This window comes from Tubulanus polymorphus, chromosome 4 (genome assembly GCF_964204645.1).
Source record: "Tubulanus polymorphus chromosome 4, tnTubPoly1.2, whole genome shotgun sequence".
NCBI classification, from domain to species: domain Eukaryota; kingdom Metazoa; phylum Nemertea; class Palaeonemertea; order Tubulaniformes; family Tubulanidae; genus Tubulanus; species Tubulanus polymorphus.
The window spans coordinates 5897520-5910653 of NC_134028.1; the positions used below are offsets into that span (position 1 = coordinate 5897520).

The 13134-nt window shown below is 39.4% G+C and overlaps 3 protein-coding genes across 3 annotated transcripts; 2 read left to right on the forward strand and 1 right to left on the reverse strand.

Moving 5' to 3' along the window:
* Positions 1-479: 479 nt before the first annotated feature.
* LOC141903694 (uncharacterized) lies at positions 480-5090 on the reverse strand. Its single transcript, XM_074791930.1, has 5 exons — positions 5002-5090; positions 2475-3829; positions 2037-2178; positions 1647-1827; positions 480-964 (listed from the first exon to the last, which is right to left on the reverse strand). The coding sequence occupies exons 2-5, from the start codon at positions 3527-3529 to the stop codon at positions 816-818; spliced, it is 1527 nt and encodes a 508-aa protein (XP_074648031.1). The 5' UTR covers positions 3530-3829; positions 5002-5090; the 3' UTR covers positions 480-815.
* Positions 5091-5756: 666 nt separating this feature from the next.
* On the forward strand, positions 5757-8426 carry LOC141904039 (low choriolytic enzyme-like). The gene is made up of 9 exons (XM_074792480.1): positions 5757-5844; positions 6022-6040; positions 6466-6492; positions 6630-6661; positions 6811-6880; positions 7322-7460; positions 7555-7733; positions 7967-8176; positions 8337-8426. Exons 1-9 carry the CDS (start codon positions 5785-5787, stop codon positions 8342-8344), a joined length of 744 nt encoding a protein of 247 aa, XP_074648581.1. The 5' UTR covers positions 5757-5784; the 3' UTR covers positions 8345-8426.
* A 293-nt stretch (positions 8427-8719) lies between these two features.
* On the forward strand, positions 8720-11705 carry LOC141903459 (uncharacterized). Its single transcript, XM_074791575.1, has 7 exons — positions 8720-8801; positions 9085-9332; positions 9484-9619; positions 9701-9836; positions 10415-10545; positions 10768-10888; positions 11594-11705. The coding sequence occupies exons 1-7, from the start codon at positions 8720-8722 to the stop codon at positions 11703-11705; spliced, it is 966 nt and encodes a 321-aa protein (XP_074647676.1).
* Positions 11706-13134: the final 1429 nt, after the last annotated feature.

Here is a 13134-nt window from a genome sequence, read left to right on the forward strand (position 1 = left end):
TACTTCACTTTGTAATGTCCGTGCTCCATCTCACTTCGAGTTTCGTCGACTCTAGAGCAACATGTTGATGCTTAAACAATGTCACAGGGATTCTAAAGATCGGTTATTCCCGGATATGCCGGTATGGAGTTTTAAAGGAGAAAATTTCAAATTTCGAGAAAGTGTCTGGTATCACTTTCGTATGCCAATTACAACAGACTCCTAAATTGGTACTCTCGTTCAGTGGTTTTGTTAGATTTTTATCCTATAGCCTACGCTACCTAAAATCGGATAAAAAATCGGATAAAAAAAATCCTGGTCTCAAGTGTAGGAGACCCTGCATCAGAACCCAGTTCCACAGTGTTGTGAGGTGATGTAAATAAAATTCCATTAAAACCGTTTTCAACAAGTCAAATTTAAACTCCGAACTGTCTAACTAGGTACTCCGTGTGCGATGGAGATTCTTCCAGAGAAAAACGAAAACAACAATTTAAGCCGATTCATACAATAATTTATTTTCAAAAAGCTGCTTGGACAAAAATAGATTCGATGGAAACGCAAAAATGAAAAGAAATCAAAGTGAATGAAAATAAAACCATCAATAAATATCATAGGTGTTCAGAGGATATAACAGGACCGTTACACCATTTTTTTAGATTCTTTAAAAACAAAATATGCAAAACCAAATTGTGTCAATCCTAGAATAGATTAAGGTTTATGTTGCGATACGGAACTTTCCTTTTATCCAACACGAGTGGGCAGTAAAATGAAAAATTCATTTCTTATCACAGGCAACTTATTTCTGAAGCGCGAAATTCTCAGAATGCGTTAGGGTTTCATTCTCGCGGAGAATCGCTAACTCCGAACAATTCGACGATGTCTTCGTGATGGAAATCTCGAGCGATATCAGCCGCGGTCAATCCATCCATTTTCATTGATTGATCGGCACCCACTGACAATAAAACCTCCACTACATCTTTGTGTCCTGAATAGAGAGAAAGAGAGTGAATTCTTTTAAATTAGATCCAGTGTCATTTTAGATTCCAGATATGCTAACAAATGGACTACAAATGTTATATACTAGATATTCTATATGCACACTTGCTCTAATGATATAACTAACCAATAAAGCTTTTTGCGATATCTATTTCGAACTATCACCAATTTCACGAAAATCAAGGCTTCACCTGTGTTCAGGGCCTCCTCTCAGAAATTTTTAATAAAAAATGAACCAAAGAAATGAACTACAAACGCTAAATACTAGACATTTTATACGCACAAATGGATAGTTGAGACCTCAGGGTGAACTTCGGTTTGCGTAATTAGTCGACTCGTGGTCGGAACTAATAATAGAATACACTATAGGCCTAGTTCCAGTCTTACGCATTATCACAGTGTCGGCCATCTTGGAAGGTTAGCACAACAGCGATCTTGCTCAATCGCGTGTTTCATTTTTCCGACTATAGTTCCAACTAACTGACATTCAGTATCACTTAGTTCACAAATTGTCAACTAACTATCAAAACTGAAGTTTGCCCGGGGTGAACGAATATCTGAAGGGGCTACAGATTAATGCAGGCATGAGGTGGCATGAAGTTACATCGTTAATAGCTAAAACTCAAAAATTCATTTAGACGGAAGTTTGTAATGTTAGCATATGTACATACCGTGTAGTACAGCCATGTGTAGAGCCGTAGCGTTATCACAATGTTTGTTGACTTTATTTACATCAACACGTCCAAAATTGAGAAGAGTTCGAACCATACTAGCACTGCCACTGTTAGCCGCCGCATGCAGAGGGGTGTTACCACTATCCGCGGGAGCCTCGGGATCTATTTTTGGTTTCACCTGGGAAAGATTGCAAAATATCTCAAAACTCTTCATTGGACATATATCTTAAATATTGAAGTTAAAAAGAAAAACAGTTTCCAGTGGTGTTCAGTGAAGCATCTCTACAGTTAAAAACACCTCTTTCCAACTCTGAACTTTTTTTTACCCAGATAAAAATATGCTCATTGTGAAGATGGTTTTTCTCTAAATGGAATGGATTCATTTACCTGGGTCAAAAGAAACTTCAAGACTTTGTCTTGATTGTGCATGACGGCAATGAAGATCAGTGATCGCTGATGCTCGTCCTGGATGCGAGGATCAATTTTGCCAGACTTGATGAAATAATTGACTACATCCACAAATCCTCTCCTGAAAAATTTCAACAGAATGACACTTGTAGTTCTTGAATGCAGTTGGATACCAATAACATCGATGGGGGATCTAGTTCCAACCATTTGACAGAAAGTGATCTCAAACCAAAAACTTAGGAAAATCAAAAACAGATCATGGATGCACAATCCTCAAGTAGAATTAGATTTTTGACCAAATCTTGTTTACCCCGAGTAAGATCCCGAAGAATTTGTCAGAATAATTCAATTCAGAGATATGAAGTTCTGAATTGTTTTAAAACTGGCAAATTTTAGCTGCACTTTTCAATAACTTACTTAATAGCCTGGTAAAGCCTTCGTTGAGACATATCTTCTTTCAGAATCTGTAAATTCAACTTCTTCAAGAAGTCCTCGGGTTTACTCGAGCTCAATCGTCGATAAAATGTAACTACAGCGTACCAGATATTCGCCAGCGCGTACGCCCGAATCGCCAACGCCCACTGAGCCTGCATTCGATTCGTCGTGCGAATCTTAACGTCCGTCAAAAGTCGTTTATAGGAATCGGCTCGCTCCGACGACAACACGTCGAGATAGTTCAGAAACAGGAACGAGCCTCGCGAGCTGAACAACTTCGCCGGATATTCGCGAAGCACGGCGCCGATCAGTTTCATCAGGTCACCGTAGCGCACGGTGCCGCTGTCGCGACCCGCCGCGAATAACAACGACAGCTCGTCGATCAAAATACTATGTTCTAATTGAAGAATTTCCTGCCATTTCAAAGCGGGAAAATCGGTCATCAGAAAATGAGCGAATTCGATGAAATTATCGCCATGGTGACACCACAACGATAAATCGCTGACCGACTCGTTCGCTTTCGGTAACAATTCGCCTAATAACGTCGCGTCTATATATTGAAACATGTAGTCGAAATTACCGTCGAAATCGTGTTCGTTTTCGCACGGTTTTAAAGCTGACGCCGAATCCGACGAACTTTCCGAGCGAGCGCTCGAACTGCGCACCGGCGGCAACGCCTCCGGTTTCGGGAACTCGTGTCCGACGGGCACGTTCACTGTCGGCGGTTTCTTCTTTTTCTTTTTACGTTTCGTTTTCGATTTAGATTTCGGGTTTTTAGCGCCGTTGAAATCGCGCGCGGCGCCGATCGCGTGACCGACTGACTCCGGACTAACGCGTTCACCGTTCGTACTTATACCGGAGTCGCAGTGTAATACGCTACTATTCGACGACTCCCGGCCGGATGATCCGCTGAATGCATCACCGGATAACGATAAAGCATCGGATATATCGCTGAGATCTGCCTCGTCGTCGCTATTTCGATAAGTTAGTCGCGAAACACAAATCAATTCTCTCAAGTCGCGCACACCTCGACTCATTTTGAGTTTTCAAATCTTTTTCGTGCGTTCTCGAAATCTATCTGCAATCAGGTTTTTTTTGCGGTTCGACTTAAAGGATCCAATTCAACTGGAGCTGAATATCGAGGCGTATTTTCAAAAGTCCGACGATCGCGGTGACCATCACCGTCATAGGGTAGCGTCCGTGCCAAGCGGTATTGAAGAAAAATAGTAAAATTCTCGACATCGGCAGAAACAATCGACTGCCATTAATCAAACACAGCCACGCAGATATACCGACAACAGTTGGTCTCATCACACTACTTTGTATAGGCGAGTACCCTGAAAATAAGAAGTAAACTGAATGTAGAATGAGGAGTATTGAACTGGTATGACCACTTATTTTTCACCAAGTGTAGTAGGGCCCTTACATTTAGAATCTTAGGGAGGGGCCGCACAAAAAATTATTATCAAAAAGAATAGTGTTATGCTGGTTTAACCAGTTAACCATTAGAGATACCTAAACTACATTCACTCCAAAAGCAGTTTCGAGGTAACTGTCTTTTTGGTGTGAAAAGAACTATAGGGGCCGACTCTATTATCACGTCCGGATTGATATCTGGATAATCCGGTGATTCCGTTGAAATAGAGTACAATTGGAGAACGACTGTGTTATCGCTTAATAGACTGGTTGCTGAGCCTAGACTGGTTGCCTGTTAATGCTATGCTGAACGTGTATCTTCTTAACCGCACGGCTCAACTCCGCAACTAAACCACTTCGCCAGAATGGAGAGTCCGGAGATATCCGGATGATCACGTGATCGATAAAAGAGTGAAATTGGAGACATCCGGACGCATCCGGATGGATAATAGAGTCGGACCTAGAGGTGCTTATGCTTTCAATTATCCGCAGCACCGTCTCACACACCGCACACGGCCACAGGCACTTGAATATGGGCTTTGATAATGGATAAATATTTGATAATTCACCAGCGATACGTTAATCCTACTTCGATAGATCCACCATGTTTTTTAATAAATTTACCCATGATGCAACGCGCGCCGGTCGTTTAGCTATACTATACAGAAAGGCTGGAAACGATCCTATCTCCGTAATGCTTAAATCTACCCTTAATCGTTTCCAGCCTTGCGGGTAGATTTAAGCATTACGGAGATAGGATCGTTTCCAGCCTTTCTGTATAGTATAGCTAAACGACCGGCGCGCGTTGCATCATGGGTAAATTTATTTAAAAACATGGCGGATCTATCGAAGTAGGATTAACGTATCGCTGGTGAATAATCAGATTATTAAAAATTTATCCATTATCAAAGCCCATATTCAAGTGCCTGTGACACGGCACAGGCGAGGCAGGCACAGAGCCGGCCGCGGGCACAGCCGTTCTTCCCAGAGGCTCAAAATCATTAGTTAGGTAAATGACGTTACTGTACCCCAAACTATGTCAGGGTAGGGCAAGTGAAAATATAGATAGAATTCAACAGAATTGAATACTAACGTTGTAAACCGATCTACATTTCGATGATTTATTCAGTATTCAGTCATGCCAGTCGGTCGCCATTTGTAAACAACCCGTCGCGGTGCGTCCGCGGAGGAGTGCGGAATCGATGAATGTCAAATGAGGGCAGCACTTGCCGGTTGAGATATTCCTGACAGATCGATATAACTGACTGTGGCAAGCGAGTGAATGTTGTTCACCGTCAATGTAATTTTTAGGGATTTTTTCAAACGTTCAAACAAGATTATTTTTCAAACAATTGACACATTTCTATTACAAACAATCGAAGCTTGATGAAAGAAGAGTATGTCCATCAAAAGAGTTGTAAACCCCTAGCCATTCAGCATTTAACATCCGAACTCACATACAATTGATAATTGATAATTGATTAATCGGATAAAGTATTTGAAATTATTATTCTATCTATCATTCGAGTATAAAGTTTTTAATTGTTGCGATTTTGATGTGGCTTTACTTTACAGTGATAAAAGATTGCCTACGGACCCCACAAAACGGAGACACAAAGATCAGAACGATAGGTATTTTACGTATGGTCGACAAAGTACCCATGGTATGAGATTTTTAAGTTGTTTTTTTAGCAATTTCACATACCGGTTTATCATCCAATAACACAAATCGAAAGTGCGCTATTATATTTTTTTTTCATTCAATTTTGATTATTTACTCAGCAGATAAGGACAGGATGTACTACAACTTTAAAACAGCTTCAATTCGCATTCACTGTTCTCTTTTTCCTGAAGTTGAAAATACCACGTTACGAATATGGAAACTATATTCACATTTGTTTTCACGGTTTTACTCCTTGGATTCGTGAACTGTAAGGTTAGATCAAATGATTATTTCTGACAAGAAGTGCAGGCGGATCTGTCTGATTCAACTGTTGCATTGATGTATTTTTTCGGATTAATTTTGATCAAGTCCCGGTAGTAGTATTTTGTTAGTTTAAAATGAGATCCTTTTTCTAGATAAAATTTAAACAAAACCTGTAATGTTTTTCAGAGCCTTCGGGGAGTCGATGGTGAGTATAGAGCTTGTGACCGCGTCCAGGCTTTGCTTGACCCACACAGAAAGCTTCTTTTTTCTGTTTTAATGATTGAAAAATTGTGAATTCTATTGTTTGCTTGCTTTTCTTTCTTTCATCTCTGTATATATGAAATAAATTTGAACTTGAACTTGAGCTTTAATAGTTACTTTTGATCTTAAAATAGGGATTAATCCTGTTATTTATTTGATTGGTAGATTTCGTTTGATTTGGTGTCCGACCCTCCGCACATCTGCCGGGAGGGAAACTGGGGGTTTGATTTCAAAATTGGAAATCGAAGTACGCACATAGTTGCGTGATCGGCGGTCGAATTTGCAGATTTTTTTATTAACGTGCTCATTGGCTTAGAATAAAGGCTTCGGTATCACGTACTTCTAACACATGAATTATCTTTTTTACAGAATTTCACAACCCTGAAGAGAATGAAGGTAGGCATTGTCTTCGCTACCGGTATTTATTTACAATCGACGGACTACTGAATTAGTTTCAGGTTTCTCATACGCGTAATAACAGAGTTATTGGGATATTGATTTAAGTCGAATGTTTATATTATATCTTTAACCAGGTCTTTTTGAGGGTGATATCATTACTGACTCGGTGAGTTCATGTACATCTCCCCCAGACTCGAATTATTAACATGTGTGTTACGTACTTCATAGAATCATCTCATTACATATTCAGAACAGTCGAACGTTAAAAACCGTTGATGAATCGTGATTTGTACACGTTGTGTTTGTTTTGTATAGTTCCGAAATGGTGTGCAAGGTAAAGAATGGCCGGATGGTATAGTTCACATCGCTATCAGCGACGAATATAGTAAGCATAATTCATCACATATCGTTTTGTAAGTTGATAGATGAATTTAACTGCAACAAACGTTTACTGGAGTTTTATCAATACCATATCACCCTTTAGATCCAGATTACTTGAGATTAATGAAAATAGTTGTTTTATTAACTCATTAATCATAATGTTCTCTGTTGGAGAAGATAATGATAACAATGCGATATTGCGAGAAGACTACGGTTGACAATGATTGGCTTCTTTCAAGAATATTTGAGAGCCTCAATAATTGAAGAATTCAGGACGGGTCCGCGGAGAGGGTGCAGGGGTACGCACCCCCTAAAATGTCAAGTTAGCCAGCAATTTCACGACAAAATGATACCTACACAAGTTAAATTTCATAAGTTTTTCTGGGGGAATGCACTTTTATTTTATCCAGGATATTATATGCGTTATTATTTGTTCTTTTTATAGAGCCGTATGAAAAGGCGAAGATTATCAAGAATTTGAAAATAATAGAAGATAGAGTTGCTGTTAATGGAAAGAAATGCATTCAGTTCCTCGACTGGGTACCGGGTACCCGTGCCTATATCGAGTACATGCCAGGATCAGGGTAATAATTGTGATCAGCCAGTGTTTTACAACAAGAAAAAATCTCATCGATTCTAGCTGCAGTTCTGTACGCAGCTTTACTGGATGTTTTACAGATGTAGCTCCTCGGTAGGAATGACCGGTTTCAAACAACTGTTGAGACTGAGTTCGTGGGGATGTCTGGACGCGGGACGTATACAACACGAAACTGTTCACGCCTTGGGTTTCTATCACGAACAGAGCCGACCCGACCGAGATAACTACGTCGAAATCAAATTAGAAAACATCAAACCGGGTATGACAACTAGGTGCTTTCATAAGAACAGATGTCAGATTGTCCAAGAGCTTAAGGCTTGAAAAGTCAAAAATAAAGAATTTAGATTTATGTTCCCAGGGACGCCGTCGTAAATAATTATTGATATTATACGGGGAGAATATGGGAAACCTCGAAATCTATCACAGAGACGATAATGTACGTATAGTATCTACACATGTATTCTACATCGATGCCTTATCATTTCAAAACAGATCATGCTAAAAATTTCGATAAGCTGCCCGACACTCAAACCTACGGACAAACCTACGATTACGGCAGTCTCATGCACTACGGGCCTACAACTTTCAGCAGCAACGGCGAACCCACGATAGTACCGAAGAAAGCCGGCGTGACGATCGGACAGAGGGATGGGCTTAGCGACATCGACGTGGAGAAAATACGAATCCGATACAAATGCTACGGTATTTGAACAATTCACTTCGTTATTCTTCGTGTTTTCAATTAGTACGGACATAGAAAATTCGAGTTCAAATAAATGGAACCATGTTAACCAAATGCTGTTTAACAGTTTCAGTTTGTTTTCACTGTCCATGAAAAATCCGAGCTTTGTTTTTTTTCCAGATAAGTAGAGTTAGACGGTATCGGATTACAAGAGAAAACCAAAATGAAATTGTATTCTATTTTAAGTCAGAATAAACCCGATTAACTGATTAACCGTTAATTGAATATAGATTTTTTTGGTTTCTTGTGGAATTAATATCTTTTTCGAAGGAATTGTCAAATCTTACTTTAACTTATAACGATTGTTGATGATTCCTAGGACATGCTACGCATGGGGGATGGATGGGCGGCGAATAGGAGATGAAAAGGAAATTAAATCTCATATGAATTAATATTCTAATTTTGCGCGTGAACGACTGATTGCTTCATAAACTGATCTGATCAGTTGAGTTGTTACCATCGACACTCAAAGCCATTGCTTTTGAACACACACGTTAGTTAAAATGACCACTACTTCAACGGCAGAAAAATTCAGTATCGGAATATTTTCAATTCTTACGTTCATTGTAGGAATATCCGTACGAGGTAAGACCCGACGATGTATATTTGTCATGTAAACTAATAGTACAATTTTTATAACCCTCAATCCACTGCCCACCACCCAGAGGCGGGTAACAGGTTTTTCCCTGTTGGTAGGGCAGAGGTCAGAACACGAACTCTTGCTACCGCGCCAGGATTCGAACACATATTATGAAAATACTGGAAAGATGTGACGTTGATGTTAACATTTTTAAAAGGGGGTAAAGTTTTAAATGCGCGCGGTTAATTTCACGAATTGATCAGGGTAATTTTTACATGTATATTCCAGGAGACAGTTTGCTTATCCTGTCGGCACTGTTCAAGCAATATTCGTCATTGTTTCACCAGGCGGAGAGTATAGCAGACGACTTTAACTCGACTTCGACGAAAATAAATTTAGTTTCCGATGAATTTTCCGTTCTAAATTTCAAACATATTCTATGGCATCAGTGCGTCGCTTTGCTGATGTCTTTTGGTGGCTTTTTCGTATTCGGCGGAACGCTCAATCATTACTATCACGTTAAGCAAAAACAACAGGTAAGTCGTGTTTCAATTGACAAATCGAATCTACCCGACAATATTTTGAAACAGACTTTCACTATCGTCACCAACAATAATGCTGAAAATACGGAGTAATTTAATTCCGAATATATGGTTGATTGATGGGGATTTTTTTCTAATTTGATAGGCTTCTGAATGGAAATGTCAACCGCATAAATTTCTTAGCGCTGAAAATGAACGTCATGCCTTCAAACTAGGTTCGATGAATATGGTTTTCGCTTCTGCATTGTCAGGTCTGGCCTCGGCATGTCTATATGAAAATGGTACTTTCATCGCGAAGCAGTCAAAAACAATTTATTCATAGAGCTTGCGTAATTCATGACGTTAATTGATATTCGTTACAGGACCGAGTAAACTTTATTTTACGATCACTGAGAAAGGCTGGCTTTATTTCATCGCTTCGATACCAGTTTACTTCCTAGTTATCGATGGACTGGTTTTCTACGCTCACAGATTCTTTCATTCGAAATATTTCTACGGGTAAATCCTAAAAAATGGAAACGACAAAAAGCTTTTTCACTGTATTAGGTTATTTATTGATTGCTAATTCATTTGATCGCGATGAATTCAAAAAGAATCACTAAAATCTTTTATTTTTGTGAAAAATCGATAAGAAAATGGCCGAAGCCAGTTGCACAGTCGTGAACTCTGGGAAGAGTGATTTAAAAAAACATGTTGAATATTCATATTTCGGTTGCTGTCGCTAAATCAAAGGACCGTTCCACATGTCAAGCGTAGGTCAGCCTTGCCCCTGCCAGCGATGACCCGTCGACCTACATGCCCTGGCGACTGTCAGCGACGCTAGTTGCAATGAGTCGTACAAGTTCTACTTTCTGCGGTGCAACAGTCCTTTCCAGTCGCGACCCGCTTACGTAGGCCCACGCACGCCGATCTTGCGACTGACGAAATACTAGACGCTGGCAACCTCGTAGCAGTTGACCTAAGCATCGCAGGGTCGCAAGCCCGACCTACGCCCAGCGGACCGTCCTAAAGGCACACTAATGCTGGGTGTAGGTCGACAAGCTAGATTGATGGAGCATTTATCTTTCTTTCTGCAGACGCTTTCACAGCTGGCACCATCGATACCATCAACCGGTTGTCTGGACGGCGTTAGCGTTACATCCCGTCGAAATGTTGATCGTTCAGTCGATCCTCATATTACCGATGTTTCTCGTCGAAATACACGTCGGTAACGTATAAAACAACGGTCGATTTGTTTTCTTCCCCACGCACCCAACCGAACAATGTCATCATTCCATCGTTAATAAGACGCCCCAGTCCTGAAGAATGCAGTACAATGCATCGACCTATTTGCATCCGTTCACATTGTTTTAATCATATGCCACACTATCGACCTATCTAAAAATGTAATCTTTTATTATTCTAAAAACGGCATTATTTTCATTCGCAGTTGTATTCGTGGGTAATTTGGTCTACTGCTATTATTACGGAATGACAGCCCACTCGGGAGTCAAAATGACGTCAATATGGCCTTGGCAGCCTCCATCCACCTTTCACGACAATCATCACGTGTAAGTGAAGCAGCCGATCGGTAACCAATATATAACATAACGGTTTTCAATAATAGTAACCTATTCATAACTGCGGAATTTCATAAACGATTGCATTTATGAACGTGAAACAATTTTATGAATTTCAACACAACCAGTGTGGAAATAAATGTGTATATGTATGTATACATGATAATGTGACGACGACCGCGCATCGTTACACCAAGAGACGCGATGCGAATTTTGCGAATCAATTCGCGTGAATCAAACGCGCTAGATGTTTAATCACCGAATTCTAATCGAATTAATCTGGCAAAAAATACGAAGTGAATCATGACTGCGACTGGTTGGTGAATCTATTCAGAAATCAGCTGTCGCACCGAATTTGCCTGAATCTATCAACCTCGGTTTATTCGAATTCAATCGCAGGCGAATAATACAGCAAATGTTTCACCGACTCGTCCGCCACGAGCTTAATCATTTTGCAACAAAAAAAAAAACAATAATCATCAATATTTTGTTTATCCGTTTCGTTGATTGAATTTTAATTCGAAAACGGGGAATAATTGAATGAATAAATAATTGTATTCAATGGTGTAGAACCACATATATATGGATGCTAAACGTCATAATATCAAACTGTTTGATGGTTGACACGGTGTAAGTCGACCCACGGGAATTGTATGTATTCACTTGATAGATGATTTATTAATTTTAATTTTGTAGAAATCCTAATTGCAACATTGGATTCAATACGATTATATTCGATTGGTTTCAAGGTACTCTATATGAAAACGATGACAACCCAAAGGAGATCGGCCCAACAGTGACCGATTAAATAGCTTAGGAGTTTAAAGGCAACTCATTGCTGCTCTGAAGCAACATTCGACTCCTACACGATAAAACAGATCTTCTGACGAAGCTTAAGCTGGAAAATGAAATGATGGAGTGTTTTTTTTTAATGTTACTTTGTCCCTGCCCTTTGCACTTACCTTCAAAGAAAACTTGAAATGCTCGCTTGAACTAACTGTTTAAATTAAAGACTTTGGTTGTTCATATATACTTATAGAATAAAGTCGAGTAAGACCCTGATTACAATAACAAAATTATTAATTATGATATTTGTATGTTGAAGATTTTCGGTAATTCTGTCGGATGGAACTGAATTGGGACTGGATATTCCGTTGTGAGAAGGGCTCAATGATTAGCTATTCTATCTGTCATACGCATTTCAATCTTGTTATCATTACATGGAACAAACCTTTTTTGGTGATGATGTGCACCATAGTGCTACTTGAGGGGTCGCATGATGATTGTTCACCAGTCACAGTCGAGGCGTCCAGACATTTCAGGTATTTCGTCTCCGACCACATGTAAACCCGAGACCAGTCATTTTGTTCTGCATCGTTTAGACACTCGGCCGGCGTTTGCGTGTTTCCGTTCAACCCATGTACAAAACTCTCGCACATCGATTGCGATTCGTAAGAAAACAGTTCAGGCTTTCCTGAAAAAATGAAATTTTCACAATTTAAAGCCAAATGCGCAATCAGTTCTAAGGAGTGAAACGGAACGAGTATTTATCTCACAACAGGTTTGTGAATTGATTTGATTTAAAATCCGATTCTGGAGTTGAACGACAACAAAATGCACAATGGTTTTTATACAATATCGTTATTAATGATTTTCCGACAAAAATCATGTTCAATTCACAAACAAATAACATATTTATAGCACTTTACAGTACTGTATGGAATAGAACCCTTTCGGAAACCGATGATCGAACGTCATTCGTTTCACATTCTCGAAATATAGAAAAAACTCTTATTTCAAGTTAGTTAAAACTCATATTTTAGTCAGCTCTCATCATAAACTTGATACATCATATCTGGTTACAAATCGATATGAAATATCCAAGGACATAATTTTTCACGAAACCTTTCTGAAAATCAATTTTCATAGACCAATTATTTGTACTTACTGGGTATTTTGACGTATAGAGTTACAGTCAGTGGAAAGTGGTTGACCTTTGTGCTACACATGAAATATTTGATGTAACACTTATCGTTATACATAGAAAACATAAGACAGTCACTGTCCCCATTGCAATCGTCTCTGCACATCTGTGTCGTTGCCTCGTACTTTCTCGCTTGAGTGGCACAAGTTCCCCTGTCCAGCTCAAATTTCAGATATTTTGGGAATTCTACAAAAAATTATGTTTTCATCTTATACGTTCAGAGCTTATTATTTGATACGATTATAGTAACTTC